Source organism: Trachurus trachurus (genome assembly GCF_905171665.1).
Source record: "Trachurus trachurus genome assembly, chromosome: 3".
Taxonomy (NCBI): domain Eukaryota; kingdom Metazoa; phylum Chordata; class Actinopteri; order Carangiformes; family Carangidae; genus Trachurus; species Trachurus trachurus.
The window spans coordinates 11,711,948-11,730,053 of NC_139893.1; the positions used below are offsets into that span (position 1 = coordinate 11,711,948).

Genomic DNA, 18,106 nt, shown 5'->3' on the forward strand with positions numbered 1-18,106 from the left:
TTTGGAGCAGCTCTTTGCTGTGGTATCAACTGTAAATGAATATTTTATACAGTACATGCAGTCTGCAGCAGGCTGCTGATGGTAACTTCTGGAAATAGAAGCTTATTAAAATGTCATTTTTCATGGTGTTGGTGTGGGAGCCGATCCTGTCGCTCGCCACTTGCATGATCTGTCATAAATAGCAGTTATACAGCTGGTCCTTTAATTCTGGAGTTTGTGTCGTCATCTCTGAGCTTTTAAGTTTTCCAGCTCTAAACTAAACGCCCCTCTGTCCTGCAACTCCCTTCTCTCCCTTTTAACTTTTTATGGTTGCAGTCGCATCTCCGTGTGCACTGATTTATGTCAGTGTCATCCATTTTAATCAGCTTTATTTCACTTAAGGCTCGTTAGACGTCTTTGTTTTGCTGTCATTCTCGTTTTGGTGGTCTGGGCCTAAGTTGTCTCATGTCATTCACCAGATGTGTGGTGGCCACAGCCTGGCACACATGCCGCAGGCCTAATGAGCCGTGCCATAAAGACTTGAGGGGCTCCCATGACCGGGCTCAAAACATTCCCCCAGTCTCAGCTGATAGTATAGCAGGAATAACATGCTTTAATTTACACACCTTTAAACCACTGCTGGTTTTATAAGGACGCTAATCCTGAGGGGGTGTAAAGCTCGGCTCTGTAACCCTTCATTTTCTTTCCCCCGTAAAACTGAAGCCACCAGTTCTGGTCCGAATATCAGTTTCCATTTTGTTAATTTCACACAGGTGTCGCCTTTCATTTGCTGGAGGATTTCATTTATGACTCTTTGGAAATCTTCCTTTATGTGTCTCCTCCAGGTGTCCTACGACGCAGAAGGTTTCTGCGAGAGGAACCGAGACGTCCTTTTTACTGACCTCATTGAGCTGATGCAGAGCAGTGAAATGTAAGTAACTCCTATTAACTCGCCGCACAAACAGGTGGTGAGGATTTCTGTGGCGCGCACTTGAAGGGAGTTTTCTATTGTGACGCATGTGGCTATAATTGAACACATCTGAATGAGAGTTTCAGACGTTCCAGTGCATCTGGAAGCCGGCGTGTGTGCGGGGGCTCGGTTACGTCTCGCCCTCTGCCCTCGATCACGTCTGGTCTCTGTCGCGATATGCAAGCTTTTTGGGGGTCCGCTCAGTCTGGTCTTAAAATGTGCAGCCTCCTCCCTGGGGGGCGACGCATTGTGGAGTGTGGTCCCACTGTGTTTTAGTTTCTTGGCCTTTCTTTGTGTCAAAGTGGCCATCTGTGCAAACAGCCTGCATTGTCTGTGTAACCCCCGCAGGCCTCAGCCGCCGCACACCCCCCTTTGTGGGCACGTTTTGTGAGGCGTGAAAGGAGCTTAAACCAAAATCCCATTCAGACACGCGCTGGAAAATACATAACATGAATTTCACATATGTACAAACATATATATATATACACGCATAGATAAAAGACTTTGGCACAGTCGCACATAGAGGAAGCACGAGAAGGAAGGAAGCGGCCTCGTCCCCTGGAGCAGCAGGTCTGAACGGAGAAGAAAGGAGTGACCGGTATTGTCAGCTGGACAATATTAGCAGACCTCTGATCTGTTTGTACACACAACCTGCTGATCCTTTCTTCTGTGTCCATAACCTCCAGTCTGAAGTTTAAAATCAAACAAATACCAATGTGGGAGAAAGGCTTTGGATTTAAGAAAACACAAACAACAACATCAAAAAGCACTTTGAAATAATAAAATAATAAACACCAAAGGCAGCGACAGAAGCGAGTTGAATTAAGTTGAATGTTAAGCAGCTGTACGTGTCAGCTTTAGACCAGGCCTGACTGTAAACCATCTATTTCTGATGCTTTCCAAACACTTTCCAAGAGAGTTCAAAAGCACAGTACAGTTTTACTTGCATCAGATTATCTATAGTGGCATTTTAAATGGAAGAATTTCACACAAGATTTTAAATAAATCGAAAATTTACAGCAAAACGGAAACTGAGAGACATTGTTTATTCTTAAACTTTCACTGTCTGTATTTAGCCGTGAGTGTCCTCAGCTGAGAGAAGCATGAAGATGGAAACTTCACGAATATCTGCTACATTCTGACCTGCAGCAACACATCATGGTGTTGTGACGCCTCTGCTATAAATCATCTACAACAACAAATTGAAATGTATTTATTAGATCATATTTGATATAATACATATGCATTAAGTGTTTGAGAAGAGACTGGAGACTTTTATATCAAGAATACTGTATTTTAGTGATGATTTAGTGCGCTACCAAATGCTCCACAAAGCAAACGGTCGAAGTTCAATGTCAAGTAATAAATTGTTTGACTTTTGTGAGTGTGTTGTAAATAATAGCAGCATAAACTTTGTTCCTATGTACAGCTGTGACCCTCAGGAGATTTGCAGCACACAGAGGTGTTTATACAAATACCTCTCTCACTCTCTCTCTCTCTCACACACACACACACACACAAAAACACACATCCCCTATTTTCCCACCACCTCCCAGCTCGGACCTTCTCAAGCGATTCAGGAATTTAAACCAGTGACCTTCGTCAGAAGGCCGTGGGTCTTTAATCATTAACTTTGGCTCTGCATGCTTTTTTAAGGCCTACCACGCTCTGTTTTTGTTGATCGGGGATGATACCAAATCGTCTGCATCAGCACTTATTCAGTCTCCTCCCTTCTTCCTCCGACAGCGCCTTCATCAGAGCACTGTATCACGAGAACCTCAACGCTGAGAAGAAGGGTCGACCCACAACTGCAGGCAGCAAAATAAAGGTGTGTGTTAGTCTAGGAACGGCCTTCGCATAAAAGAAAATGTGTGTGTCTGCTCAATCAGCTGATTTTTCTTCTAATTATACTGTAGAGACAAGCCAACGACCTGGTGAGCACACTGATGAAATGTACCCCACACTACATCCGCTGCATTAAACCCAATGAAACCAAGAAGCCCAGGGACTGGGAGGAGAGTCGGTAAGTGGCTGATCACTGGGTCCGCTCACATCAAAACCGTTTGTAAACATCAATGCATCACATGTAAGACAGCTCTGAAGAACCAAAGTAGTTCTTGTTAATCAGACCTAACTCCTAATTGATCACATGCATGAACAGGAACAACCAGCCAGGGACAGTGATTCATCCTCCATCTGCCATATTGCTCAGTCTGTGCAGTTATTTCAAGTTATATGTTATTGAAGCTATTTTAACACTAGTAGCCCTCACACACGAGTAGCAATTAAAACATTACCAACAATCGAATATGTTTCCGATGTAGGCTATAGAATAGATGAAATGATTAAAAATTGACTGAAATTGACAGATTTTGCCTCTGAAAGTGCAGTAATGTCAGACAAAAACTTTAATAATAACCATACTTGGGGAAAGACTGGAAATAACATAAATTCAACCTTAATTCTTGTAAGTTGTGACATCATATCCACAGCTGTTCTCACTCAGAGCGTAAACATGGGGTAATTGTTCCGATTTGTTTTTCACCCTTTTTGTTTTTTGCTCCTTTTTTTATGTTTTCTGTCCGTCTGAAGACTTAGTCATGTGAGACATGTTTGGGACGACCCCCACCCCCTTAATCCCTTTGTTTCAGTTTCCCGCTCTTTCCTCTCTGCTCGCAGGCGCTGGTCGCTACATGTTCAGATGTAGAGTATTGTTCAGCGCCTATGACCTTCCTGTTGTGAGTCCTGCACAGGGTGGCTCATTAATTAGCACCGGAACCAGTGTTTTCACAGGAAGTCTGAGTGTACTAAGTAGCAGTTAAGCTCTTTGTTTGAGGAAAAAGTCGGCAAAATGCAGCTGTTTTACATACAATGACCTGTGATAGACACTTTCTTCCGTCAGTGGAGTTGGAGCTTCTTGTAAAAGATGTTGTCGAGTGTGAGTTGATATCTCTAACCATCTATGGTAAAATGCAAACTAGTTGTCATGAATACAAAAACATCACAATGTGTAATGGATAACACAAAAGATATTAAAATGAGGGAGGATATGAAAAGGGAAGGACACTTACATCAATACAATACCGCAGTCAGAGGCGTCAGTGTCCTGTATGAGTATTTTGTGTTTTTCCCATTCGAGGCTGGAAGGATTAGTCAGTATAAAATTCATGGGAAAGATGTTGATAATTCATTAATGGTTCAGGGTATTGCCACAACAGAGAGGAGCTTTAATCCAATCCTTATGTTGATCGTTATGTTTGCTCTCTCACCCTCAGAGTGAAACATCAGGTGGAGTATCTGGGTCTGAAGGAAAACATCAGGGTGAGGCGTGCTGGTTACGCCTACCGCCGAATCTTCAGAAAGTTCCTCAACAGGTAACACACACCTGCGATTCACACTCATGCTTTCTTTTGACTGTTATTTGGTTCAGTAGTAGTGCTGTGTCTGATTAGTGTCCATGCTGACGTTGCTTTTTTCACTATTCCCCCTCAGTATTTCCACTACCATTTACAATCAGTCATATTTCTGTGGCACCCTTGGCCTCATGTTAGCTTTTACATAACATGTTTCCAATAAGTTCCACACACCAAGACGTACAGACAGTTTACCATGTTGGATTTGTTGAACTCCAACATTAAAATGTGTCCATTTGGCACACGTCCGTGTGATATATGTAAATCATCCTCCCTCCAAACCTGAACAACCAACCCTCATTATGCAAAACCCATTGTCTGTTCTTCAGGTACGCCATTCTGACCAAAGAGTCCTGGCCGACGTGGCGAGGAGACGAGAAACAAGGCGTCCTACATCTCTTACGCTCCGTTAACATGGACCAGGATCAGTTCCAGCTTGGTCGCACCAAGATCTTCGTCAAAGCCCCCGAGTCGGTGAGTTAAGTTTGTCATGTATCTCACGTCCTCCTTTGTTTGGTTTCTTTATAAGAAAGCGTTTCCAGGAAAATATACTGCAGAGCTACAGTAAGAACTTGCAGGCCAACTTTTTTTGCTCCTGTATAGATGCAAAATTCAAATCATATGTCAAAATGTCTGCTGGCATGCAAAAGTCTGTTTGTATGCAGAGAGAAAAAAAAAAAAACGGATCTCACCATTTTTACTCTAAACACCATAAAAGGGCACTAATGTCCCAAATTGTACTCGAATCCTTGTCGGAGGGGAGGAGATTGAACCCGACCCTGGTACCACGTCAGCACTGAGTCAACACCACTTTGGAACTAAAACACAAGCACAGGCTGTGGTTGCAGTGTTTGGAGGGGGGGGGTACATCATAAAGGCTTGTCTTTTTCCACCATAACTGCTTTTTTCATGATTCCTATGAAAGCAGCATTTGTGTGACGCCTGTGCTGTCACTTATTAACATTTATACACATCGTGCACGGACGCGCTCACACACACACAGATGTATGTTTAGAAGCTTGCACACAGACATCTTAGTCTTAATTCAGGCCTTACAGCTGATCCTGAATGCCTTTACTTATTCATTGCAGCCATGCGGTGCCAAGAGCTTCTCCTCCCCTCCCCTCCCCCCGCTCTGCCAGACCGAGAGTTCGAGTCACTGAGGTGTGCTTATGAAAACGCAAATATCACCGAGGGCGGACCGCTGAAATGAGCTGCCAGGCTTCTCAAAACAAGCCTCTCTGTCTGATAAGACACTGACACCAGCTCATTAGATGTGTGACTGAAGCTTTTTTTTCTCTGCCGGATGGAATGAGAAGTTTAGTTTGTTTGACACCAGGCCAGATGTTGGAGAAGAGCTTCTCCCCCCACAGTGGTGATGATGGATGAGCTGGTGGTTTACTGTCCGTCAGAGGTCTCGCAAGTGCTGCGTCGAGGCAGAGGCAAGACTAAAGACAGTTGTTATTTGTGAATACATGTTTGCCAGGAGTTTAATATTGATTTTAAATAAATTTTTACAATATTTTGGACAAAATAAAACGTCATTCGTCTTACAAACAGGACACTTTACTTTTAATACCACTATTAAACACTTACAGCAACATATAAACAAATTCTTACCTCCCACGGACTTTACTCGATCTAAACCCATGTGCATGTAGTATCTGCTGAGACCCCACCTGCTGTTTGTTTTTGGATTTGTCATCTTCCGGTCAAAAACGCTGAAACCTCAGTGGTTACGTAGGTCACCCGCCATGTGACTCACAGCCGTTTTCGCCTCATAGCTTTTGTAGTTGAAGTTTGATTTCTCATGGTGTGTGTTTGGTTGTTGCTTGTGGTTCTGTTCCTGTGTCGTCACACCGCGGCGTGGCCTGTGGCAGTCCGCGTCGATGCCAGGCCCGTTAGCGAGGCAGTGGGCAGGATGTTTAGTCTGGGAGGGAGAGGACAGAGAGTGTGATTGCATGTCTAGAGGCCAATCAGGAAGAAGACTGGTGGTCTTCTGGCTCAGAGTCAGCTCCTTCTGCAGGAAGTGGCCAAATTCATTTACAGCCAAAGACAAAAAGTAAATATTTCTTTAAAATTAATACAGAACAACACAGTGCAATGTGTTGCAAATACTGTAGAGGACAAGGACAAATTGGAAATCAGGATAAATTAAAGCACATAAAAGTATTTCACTAAACCTGGGTATTATTAATAAGTTATCCTAATGAAAATCAAAAGTCATCTCAAGTCGGCCCATCATTTTTCTTTCTTTAATTTCCAGTAAATTCCAGCATTTATCTGAAGTTATGACGAGGCTTCACTCGTCTGAATTAATCAAATCAAGTGAATGTGTTTCGATTGTGTTTCTTTTGTCTCCAATCACTTACACTGAAAACTCATCCTCATGTAATGGATGGCTGATTACTGTTGTAAAGACCTGCTTTAGTATTTAGTGTATGGGCGTTTGACTGTTGTTTCCCTTGAACATTATTTATTATGTTGTATATCAGAGATTTTGTTCCTCTTTCTAGTTTTATTCAAATGTATTTTAGCTCCACACATTCAAATTAGCAGTGGGATTGAAATGTATTGGTCATTGTAAAAAGAGATTCAATAAATAACCTTCCCAAAACTGTAACAGATACAGTGATGAAGATCATTTAAAGTTCAGATCGAACTCTAGCTGTAACGTGGACTAAGCAGCGTTGTCTTGATCCTTTTTTTTAAATCTGTGTTAGTAACCAGCGATTATAATAAGCCTGTATAATTTAAAGGCAGGAATCATTTGTTTTGGAAACAGCAGATGAGTGAACTAGTTTTTTACTGACCACAGGAACAGAGGATGGATGCTGGAGCTTGTTGACGACATGGTCTGTCTGGGTCACAGTGTTGATCTCCACATTTCACATGCACCAGTTTGTACATTGTTGCTCTACAGCTCAGCAGAGACCAGCCTGACAACAGCGATTCGAGTATTAAACCATGTGATATAACAGAGCTGCTGGATACTGAGCCGGTCTGGACATGAGACTGGAATAAAACCTTCGTTCTTACACTGACAAGAGTTTTTTTTTCTTCTTTCAAATGTTCACAAGTTTGTGTGTATTCAGTCTGTTCAGGTGTTCCTGTGTTTGGGTTTTGTGCATCTGTCTGTCCGTCTTTTTTTGTGTTGTACTGAGTCTCTATTTGTCTTCACAGCTCTTTCTGCTGGAGGAGACGAGGGAGCGCAAGTTTGACGGCTACGCCAGGACCATCCAGAAAGCCTGGAGGAAATACGTCGCCTGCAAGAAATACGTCCAGATGCGAGAAGAAGGTGAGCGAAGTGTAACACCTCACAGCTTCTGTCTCCATCTCCCCTTTCTCTTCCTCACTCTCTCCTGTCTGTCTTGGTTTATCCAGCCTCTGACCTGCTGCTGAACCGGAAGGAGAGGCGGCGACACAGCCTCAACAGGAACTTTGTAGGTGACTACCTGGGGATGGACGACCGGCCCGAGCTCCGACAGTTCCTGGCAAAGAGGGAAAAGATCGACTTTGCGGACAAAGTCACGAAATATGACCGACGCTTCAAGGTTGGTTTTCTTCCTACAGGCTCTTTTTCTTTGGCTCAACAGAGAATGAAACATTTATCCATCTGTTTTTGTGTTAATTTATTTTTTTCTTCTATGTTTAGGGAATCAAGAGAGACTTGATCCTAACACCGAAGTCTGTGTACCTGATTGGAAGAGAAAAGGTGAAGCAGGGGCCAGAGAAAGGGCAGGTGACGGAGGTGCTGAAGCGGCGGATTGATGTGGAGAAGATCTTGGCGGTGTCACTGAGGTATGAACAGTCAAATGTTGTTCTGTCTAATCATATATAACCATGTTGGGCAAATATAATCCTTCCATATAAACAAATTTGGCGCTCACTCTATCTACATAAGTAAATTTTAAGCACTGCTTCCTGCTCTTCCACCACTTACTGTACTGCTCTGAGCGAAATATAACCACATAGTACGTGACCACATCATTGACTGATTAAATTGAATTTTATTTTATTTTATTTATGGGTCTTACACCATTTAAGGTGCCCAGCCTATAAGGGCTTACAAGACACAGATTTCATACTCATAGCCAGCAAACATAATCAGCAGAGTACAAACAAGACCAAACCACATATAATTCATTCTTTCTTAATTTCCAAGCACTTTTTATGAAAGTAGATATAGTAAATACCTCTTCTCTGAAAAACCATTCCAACCTAACCTCATCATCAGTCCAAAACAACTCAGGCTTCACATTTTCTGAAATAAAAGCTGCCTGGCTTCGTCATATAAACGACAATGAAACAAGAAATGAAGTTCATTCTCAATCACATTTACGGTAGATTGCATACAGTACAGAGTCTTCCCTCCTCACTGATATTTTCCTGTACCACTTTAGATTCATTGCTTGTGCCCCGGTTCACATGAAAATTACATAAAAACACAAGTGGAACAGAGTGAAACCTGTCAATGTCTTTATCTAAAAGCTGACATACACAGAGCTCTGCAGAGGAAGCATGGGTCTTGATGGCAAATTGAGTTTGAACTTCTATTCACTCATATGAACATGAAGAGAAAAAAAACGAGTTAGTGCAGGACCAGTCTGTAATGATTTGTTTCCAAAACAAAGACGATGGCTGCTCTACATGCAGCGGAGGCAGAGGGCAGTGACCCAACATATATTCTGTGGACACTGTGTACTGCAGAAAAACATGAATCTGCTTAAAGGCCACAGTCTGGATTTCCAATCACACGAGCTCCCATGTTGCTGTAAATATCACACAAGGGACAGTGAAGACATGTGGAGTATATTAAGACTACACTACCTCCTGTATATACAGTGTGCCTGTCCCTTTGCATGCGCTCGGTCCGTATCTCGGAAATGTTGCTGAGATAATACGCGGTCAAAAACACTCTCATGAAAGAACGCAGACTGGTTTACTACAAAAGAGCAGACAGACTTGCAGGCCCTTTGTTGTTGATGGGAACGCCGTGTAACTTGTTTCAGAGGTAGAAATCACAGAGCTGTTGGTGCGAGCATGTGGCTTTTGAGTCACTGGCGTAATGTGGACCAGGTGGCGCAATGAACGAAAGCAGGAGTTGTAAAAAGCTCATCAGAGAAAAACTCCACTTCACTGGAAGGAACAAAGTATCTTTGTGTGGGTTACGGGCACAAGCTGTCTTCTTCCCTCTTCAGATGTGAGCTGCTTTGTGAGGCTCCCTCTGTGTCTATGCAAATGTGAAAGATGATCCCGACTCTCCATCTTAGCTTTTTTATCAAAGCTGAGCAGAGAGAAGGACAAAGCCAACACAACACAACACAACTGTATGAACGTCATCTTTCTTGACGTGTTTCAGTGAAATGTGTCCATGATCACATACGTATAATATCAGGGTTTTAAATTTAGCCTCAGACACGACCCCTTTTACTGAGAAGTCTGTTCATGTTTTTCAGCACGATGCAGGACGACTTCATGATCCTGCACGAGCAGGAGTACGACAGCCTGCTGGATTGTGTCTTTAAGACGGAGTTCATCAGTTTACTGGCTCGTAGGTTTGAGGAAAAAACCCAGAGGAAGCTACCACTCAAGTTTAATAACACGTAAGTAAACAAATGCAACATAACCCAAACCAGTGTGGGAGTTGAAACAACACAAATGACAACCACAATGAATGATCAGATACATCTTCAAGTTCCTCAAATTTTAAGTTCAATTTCATCTTATTGTTGTTGTAAAGGTAACGTCTTCTTAGTGATGCTGTCCCCGCTTCCCAGACTAGTGGCAAATCTTGAGTAATGACAAAAAAGTGTTTTCTGAGGTCACTGAGACCTTAATCAGTCCACATTCTTGAGTTGTGAAGGTATTGTTTTCACATTGCCAATATCAAGTTTTGTGAGGTTAGTCTGACCTTGACCTTTGAACTTTAGGCTTTAGGCCTTTAACCTCCAAATTCCAGGCAGATGGTCTTTGAGTCCAGGTGAACATTTTTTTTAACCAAATCCAAAGAGATTCCCTCACGAGGTTACAGAGATATTACATTCATAGCCAAATACCCTGGACAAACATATACGTATGACTGTACATACAGACTCAAACATTTATTTGACCTGATGAAAATTAGCCCAATGTAAAAAAAAAAAACTGTACTGTGGTATGAAACTGAAATTCATGTGATTCTCAGACTGGAGATGAAGCTGAAGAAGGAGAACTGGGGCTTCTTGAGTGGCGGCGGCTCCAGGCAGGTGGTGTTTGTCCAGGGACAGGGAGACATGCCCGTACTGAAGCCCACGAGCAAATCCCTGCAGGTCAGCATCGGCCCCGGGCTTCCCAAGAACACACGTGAGTATCCAGACCTGTTTGTTCAGTCAGCCACGATAAGGTTACAGATGTCTGTGGTGTGAACAAGAGTCACATGGTGTCGTGAATGTCCGACTTCAACACATCTCTACCACATGCACAGGAAACTTCACAGACTCCAGGTTCACCAGTCAGTTTGAGCTGCTTTCTACAAGTGTTTCATTGAATCAATAATAACCAGGTTATTACTGATTCAATGAAACACTTGAAACACATGCTGGACAGTGAACCAAACCAGGCTGATATATTGAAGGTTATTATAACCTTCAACATGTCAGCCTGGTTTGGTTCACTGTCCAACATCCATCGCAATCCACTAAACAAAATCATAACAAAGAGCAGTAAAATAATAACAAAGTAAAATAATAATAACAAAGGTTCTCAGACAACTTCAGACACCACTCACACTTTGCACAGCCTCCTACCCTCAGGTCTGAGATACAGATCTCTTACTTTTAAAACCAAGCTTTGTACCCTCATCCATCAGATTATTGAACAGCTGATCTGATCCGGTATGTGCATGTTTGTAGATGTGTGTGTTTTTTTCTCTCTCTTTTTAACATTTTAACATTTGAATGTGTCCATTTGTATTTATTTAGTTTAATATGCACTGTCGCACTCCGCAGATGAAGTTCCTAACAGAAAAATACAATTCTTTGAATTGAATTGAATTGAATTGAATTGATTTCAGATATACTGTAGATTAGAAATTATGGTGGTAGTAGTTTATTTATTTATTAGCACATGGGAAATATAAATGTAAAACAGCATATTAAAGAGTGGAACAACAACAACGGAACAAAAAAAAACCCTAAGGGCTTGTCAAGTGGTCCTCATAAAGATAAACATTCAACATAACAATAAGATTTACAGTAATGTGAAGAACAACATAAAACAGTTAGAAAAGAGAGAGAGAGAGAAAAGCAAAGTTTCTAACGTTAACCTGAAGACTTTACTGTTTCTGTGTCATGCTAATGTGCTGAATATCTCATCTTCAGGCCCCACCAGGAAGGGAATCACTCAGGGTCGCTCTACGTCCAGAACCCACCACAACATCCCGTCACGGGCTGCACCAGGACCTCCAGGTACGGCGGTCACATCTCACAGCTTGTCTTGGACCATTTTAACATTACATAAGCATTTACCAGTATATCTTTTCATTTCCTCTTCTTCTTCTACTTCTTCTTCTCTGCAGTTGCTCACCAGAACGGTGGCCTGAAAAACACCAACCACGCAGCCAATCAGAGGAACTCACAGCACCACAACCAGAGGCACAACCCCTCGCCCCACAGTGCAGCGCGCCCCTTCCTGCCCAGCAACATCAACCAGGTGAAGGAGCGAGGCAGCAGCCGGCCGCAGCCAAACCTGGACTGTCTGAAAGTGCCTGAACAAGGAGCTGCAGGGTGAGAAACAGGAAACCCACACAGAACATACAGGAGTAGACTAAATAAAACACTCACACGCACACAAAAAGAAAACGTGTCAGGAAAAAAAGCTACTGCTACACGAATGGGTCATATTAGGTAGAATGGAGATTTGTCAGTCCTCCATACTTTATCATATCTCTGTCAGTGCCATCTTGTGACAGCCCTTCCTGTTTATCTCTGTCTGGCTTACAGTTTGTTGTTGTGATTTCTGAGGCTTCTCCCCGTCACGCACTAAACAGTGTTACAGTTTTATTATAGCGCAGCTACTCTGGGAGCTCTGTTGTGTAACTTTGTGTTACTCAGCTGCTGCTGCATCTGTCAAGTTTGATAAGACACACACATTTTTGTTGACTCCCCACAGCTCCTGGGAAAAATCTCCCCCATGTCGCACTAAGAATTTATACTATGAAGCGTGTGTTGTTTGTGATAAAATGCTGGTCAGTCACATCAAGTTGTGTTTCCATTGGCGCAAAGTAGCAATTTGTTGCATCGTTGGTGTTTGCAGTTCAACACCGAGGTGAAAACTTGATGACACTTGATGATGTAACTTAATAGTCGATTGTCATTTTCCCATCAGACCAGACCCACTGTTCTGTTTCCATTACGATTAAGTTAAAGGGTTGAACTCGTACATCGACTAATTAGTATCAGTTAAAAGTAATCAGGTGCTGGTAATTGTCTTTAAACCTAATAAGGCCCAACGTTGTAGGAGTGTTATTCAGTTCAGGTGTTTCCATGATTGTGTATTGTAAATTCACATTTTCACACATGTATCTGTCAACAATACAGTGACTGGCATTCCTTTATAAAAGTGTATAGTTTGACACCGGACGTCACATCACATGCAACAACTGCTGAATGTAAATAGTCACCATAGACACACACTAATACACAAATCTGTGTTTCTGTAATTTGACATAATTTGGATAATTTATTCTTTTGTAGTCATGGAGACAGAGGACCAACTTCAAATGGAGGAATGTGAGTTTGAGTGTTTGCAGTGTTTGGGTGGTGGTTCAGGTCGAGCAAAAGCTTTTAGCAGCAGGACATGTTGATGCTTCTTCTCTTGAATATTTTATTTGGTTTTATTTATTTTTTTACCTGCAAAGTTGAGCCTCGTTAAAGGAGCCGACTGTAGTACGCAACTAATATTTCATCTTCTGCTGCTGCTCAATTTCACTGATATCAAAGGGGGATTCTTTTCCAGTTCACCTGAGTGTGGTTGATCTTTCATTTCTGTGATGAAAGATGCTTGAAGGGTTTCTTCTCAGTGAAAGAATCCCTGCCGTGCATCGCCTCTGGTGGCTCGTTTGTAGTCGGAGCTCCTCTTTATCAACGAAATGAATTGAAAGGATGAAAGTTACACAGGCGTCACTGAAGCCATTTTTTTCCTTTATATTCAGTAAATGCATATTTTGTATAAACTTACTACTTCACTGCTCCATGGGGAGTTAGTCGAGTTAAGTTGTTCCTTGTCACACAGTCTTTTGTATTGTATTTGTCATTGTGTTAAATAATAATTTGAAAAGATAATATACTTAATAAACAGCATTCATTCAGAGTTTTTTTCTGTACACAGCCAGTAAACAGAATAAAACACTTGCATCACTGAGGCCGGATCAACACACTCTCGCTCTGAGAAGCTTCAGTTTTTTTAGTCTCACTTCTTCTGCATAGGCAAAAGACATAGCATGCACTAGATCGCCATCTTGTGGCTGGTTTGGGAACAGCTTCATTATGTTGAATGAAGCATCATTTATAACTATTTATAACTTTAATGCTCTTTCTCCTTTTATGTGTCTGACACATTTATCCAGGAGGACTTAGAGTTTGTTATGTGAACATAAAAAACTTGATTACAGTGTTGTTCAATCCAACAAGATGGTGATTATGCATGCACTTGTATTTTGGGATATAACATTGTGATGTTGTCTCGTATTAAAACTCCTCTGAGTCACCCTCACAGCCTCTGCAGCACAGTGAACTGAATCTCTCATTGGGTGTCTTCCTTTGGGGGGCAGAGCGTCCTGACGGCTGTGTGGTTTCTCTCTTTGTTTTATGGTACGTCAGGGCCCACAGACCGTCGGCCACGAGGCCTGCGCCGGGAGGAGGACGCCCCAAACCCGCACCCAAACCCAAACCCCAGGTGCCGCAGTGCAAAGCTCTGTACGCCTACGACGCCCAGGACACAGACGAGCTCAGCTTCAACGCCGACGACGTCATCGACATCATCAAAGAAGGTAGGAAACACAACACAACACGACACAAGACAAGACGACGTTTATATGGTGATGTTTGCAGCGAGAACCAGAGCACTAATTCAGTTTTGTCTGTCTGGGGGATCAGATGCGTCCGGATGGTGGACAGGACGACTGCGTGGAAAGCAGGGACTTTTCCCCAACAACTACGTCGCCAAGATCTAGTAGCTGCCGGTTTCCAGCACGATGATGAGCCTCCTGCGTCCCCCTGACGCTGACCCTCACCGAGGGCGGGACGGAGCGGACAGTCAGAGTGAGAAGCGCTGTGAGATTTCCTGAGGAGAAAAACTCACACTTCCTCCACCTCTGCCTTGTGGTAAATGAACGTAACTCTCGGTTACACCACCAAACCAAAAAAAGACCCGTCAGGCTTGAAATGAGGCTCTGTTTTAAAGACAAGAAGACTGTTTGACTCCGGGGCCTGGTTTTTTTTTCCCCTCCACAGGCCCTTTGAGTACTGAACAAAACTATTTATTGTATTTATAGCTTTCTGTGTTCTCCTCACTGTCATTTATATCTTGCTGAGGATTTTAGCTCAAACGCTTTGAAGCGTTGGAATGAAGTTATGCTTTAATCTGTGGGACCAGGCTGTGATTTTTACTTTCAACATGTTGTCTTTGGATGAAGGTTTGAATGCTGAAGCAAAGGTGGTCGACTCGTCGTGTCAGTGTCAAAACAGAGGAGACTGCTGTTTTTACCAGGTATATTTATTTTGGTGCAAAACTGTAACTACTTCTCGGGAACGGACATTCAGTAAAATCATCACACTGTGATTAATTTAATGATTTTAAATACCAAAGCAATGTAAATTTGAACACATGGCATCACAGCCGAGTGGTGAATCACCTGGAAAACCACCTTCATCTTTGTTTTTTTTTTCTTTTTGTTTTTTTTATCACACCAGTATATGTTAGACACAGAGTAGAGGCCATGTATACTGTAACCTGAGCATGCTGTCTGTGGTGTATTAGCACTTTATTGGTACAGGTACTACCTTGGACACAGACACCGTCACTCGTTCATGCCACAGCCAGTAAGTTAAGTGTATGAAGGACAGATTGCCAAGCTCGCAATAAGCCTAGTTCCTGAGGAGAAGACATTGTTTACATGAAATGATTTTAAAAAAAGAAAAAAAAACAGGCATTTTAGATCTGATTATGTATATGTGTTCATATTTAGCAGTACGCCTGTTGTTGGTTAGTTTTTAAATTAATTTTTTTTTTGTATTTTCTCTGAAGGATCATAGTATTGTATATTTTCTCACAGGGCTGCTTTATTTCCAGTTCAGTTACAAATAGATAAAAAACGGTTATCACAGACTCGGGTGAATGGATTTTTGTTTTGTCAAGTGCAAGAGTTGTTTTAAGGTGAATTAATTTTGTTATCATTTTTTCGTGGCACTACAAAGAATTCCTTTTGCTTGCGCTCGACTGTTTTGTTCCTGCACATCTTTTGCACTGTTGTTGCATTACTTACACATTCCTTAGTAATTTGTTATTTCCTTAAATAACCACATTATGCTCTCGTCAGTAAAAAAAAAAAGCAGCAAAAAAAAAAAAAAAAACCCAGCTGGGACTTCTGTCATAGATCTTCTGCATCATCAAATATAGTTTGATCTTGGATGGTTGAAAACGTCCTTGTGCAATACAAGACAGTAGACGAGTCATTCAATAAAGCATGTCATATTGTATATTTAACTGCTTTTTTTGTTTTATTAAAGAGAACCCATTAAATGAACAATAATCAATCTGAGGTTCACATTTATTATCATATCCTCCTGCCATCAATACTTGAGTCCAGTATTTTAGAAACACATGAAGATCATTTATTCAGGCCGGTGTAGACACATGTAAACCCAGACTCTTCTAAATCTGTAGGTTTTTGTAGAAAATCTTGACCTACTACTATTGTTTAGATTCATGTGACACCTTTAACTCAGCTGATGGAGCCATTTTTGTTTCCAATTTCTGAAACTGCATGGCCTTTTTCATGGACCTGTCACAGTTGGAAAAGTAACGATGCTACACTGTAACGACTTATTGGGCCACTTGAGGAGATAGAGCCATCTTTAATGTTATTAGCAACAACTCTGCCTTTCCTATCAGAGGAATCTCAGTGTCTCCTGTGAAAATGATCTATTTTAGAGCATCAGTGCTATATGTTATTAATCTGGGGTGAGCACCTCTATATGGAGTTACATTTGTTTCTTTATTATTTAATCAATCGGTAATCAAGTAGTTTGCAATCAGAAAAAAGATATGAGAGTATCAATATAGCAATAAAAAAATGTCATTACTAGTAAAATAAATAATAATAATAAGATTGGTAATGATAAAAAAAAAAGAAAAAAGAAAATTTTGAAAACAAATAAATAAATAAATAAAGATTAAAGATTAGAAAATGTCTCTAGAGAAACTCCACCTGGATGCAAATCAATCTATTTCTGAAGGAGGTGGACATGGACAGCTGGTTCCTTCACTGCCATCCAAACACTTAATTGAGTCCCACTCCTTTAGTATAGGACATGATGCAGTATATAGAGTGGAGCTGAGCACAAACTTAATTAACCCCGGTGTTCACCTGCTTCTGCTGAGGTGCTAGAAAATCTTTCATTCATTTATCATTTGCCACTGATGCCATGAGTGGGCCCTATAGCACTCACTGTGTAACGAACAACTAATCAGATTAGAGGCCGTGCAGACTCACAGCATCTATGTGTGCTATTTGCGGTCATAATTTCCAGTCTCTAACACCTCGTCTGATTCATACACACAGGTATTTCCATCCTGCAAACGTACAGCTACATTATTGCTGCATGTTTACCATCACTTACACCTCCCTTTATAGTTTATCCCGTGTCACATATCCAATGTGTTGCAGCTCCTTTAGTCCTGTTTCTCTGAGACCTTCATGCTCCACTGACGACCACAGAGCTTCATGTCCTCCCTGTGGCCGCAGCAGGTACTGACTCATCTGTCACAGCTCCAGCTGACTTGAAGTCAGATTGTCAGTTTGTTTTAACAGAAAATACAACATTCATGCTAAATTATACCACTCACTAAGTTTGGTGACTTTGTGCTACTGTTACACAACAGGCCAGCTTTTGTCACTGCTTCCTACAGTACTTTCTATTTGCTGTCATGAAGGTAAATGAGCTCTAAACTTCAGACTTCAATGAAATTCCTTAATTAAATTGACAGTTGAATCCCACTAACCTACTCCCTGTTTCCATCCCACAGCCTCTCTCTACTTTTATTTTGTAATTCTCTTTGAACCTGAATGAAAATTAACATTAATAAAAGTCTGAACTCCTGAACCCCCCCATACACAGCCTACACACAGACACACACATTTATTACATCTGAGGAAGCTGAATTAATTGAGCCTCTTTTATTTCTGTTGACTTGATTCATCTCCGAAGCAGCAGTGCTCAGTGCAGCGACAGCCCGACTGAGGTTTCTCAACATGTTCAGTTAATCATCACCCAGCCTTGTTATAACCACATCCTGTTTTGTTTTTTTGTTTTTTTTTATCCTAAAGGCCAGAATAGTGAATCACTTCTATTTCTGTATGGGCAGCTCTTCTCTTTGCATTGAAAGTAAAGGATTATGTTGATTTATTAAACAAGATCATCCCTTCCACCTGCTACATAATCCAGGTGCTTACACAAGGCTAATCTTCTTCTTCTCTTCTCTA

The 18,106-nt window shown here is 41.6% G+C and overlaps 1 protein-coding gene across 2 annotated transcripts in view; it reads left to right on the forward strand.

The window, feature by feature from the left end:
• The window catches only part of myo1ea (myosin IEa), a 50,670-nt gene extending 34,546 nt beyond the window's left edge, over positions 1 to 16,124 (forward strand). Inside the window, exons 15-29 of one of the 2 annotated variants that reach the window (XM_083999468.1) lie at positions 825 to 910; positions 2,696 to 2,777; positions 2,866 to 2,972; positions 4,225 to 4,323; positions 4,692 to 4,836; positions 7,546 to 7,660; positions 7,747 to 7,916; positions 8,018 to 8,163; positions 9,822 to 9,968; positions 10,550 to 10,707; positions 11,724 to 11,810; positions 11,921 to 12,128; positions 13,098 to 13,133; positions 14,223 to 14,392; positions 14,499 to 16,124. In XM_083999468.1, the coding sequence (XP_083855594.1) occupies positions 825 to 910; positions 2,696 to 2,777; positions 2,866 to 2,972; positions 4,225 to 4,323; positions 4,692 to 4,836; positions 7,546 to 7,660; positions 7,747 to 7,916; positions 8,018 to 8,163; positions 9,822 to 9,968; positions 10,550 to 10,707; positions 11,724 to 11,810; positions 11,921 to 12,128; positions 13,098 to 13,133; positions 14,223 to 14,392; positions 14,499 to 14,575 (1,833 nt within the window). In that variant the 3' untranslated portion in view covers positions 14,576 to 16,124. The remainder of the gene's footprint in view (positions 1 to 824; positions 911 to 2,695; positions 2,778 to 2,865; positions 2,973 to 4,224; positions 4,324 to 4,691; positions 4,837 to 7,545; positions 7,661 to 7,746; positions 7,917 to 8,017; positions 8,164 to 9,821; positions 9,969 to 10,549; positions 10,708 to 11,723; positions 11,811 to 11,920; positions 12,129 to 13,097; positions 13,134 to 14,222; positions 14,393 to 14,498) is intronic. The other variant, XM_083999469.1, reaches the window with a different exon arrangement.
• The last annotated feature ends 1,982 nt before the right edge of the window (positions 16,125 to 18,106 follow it).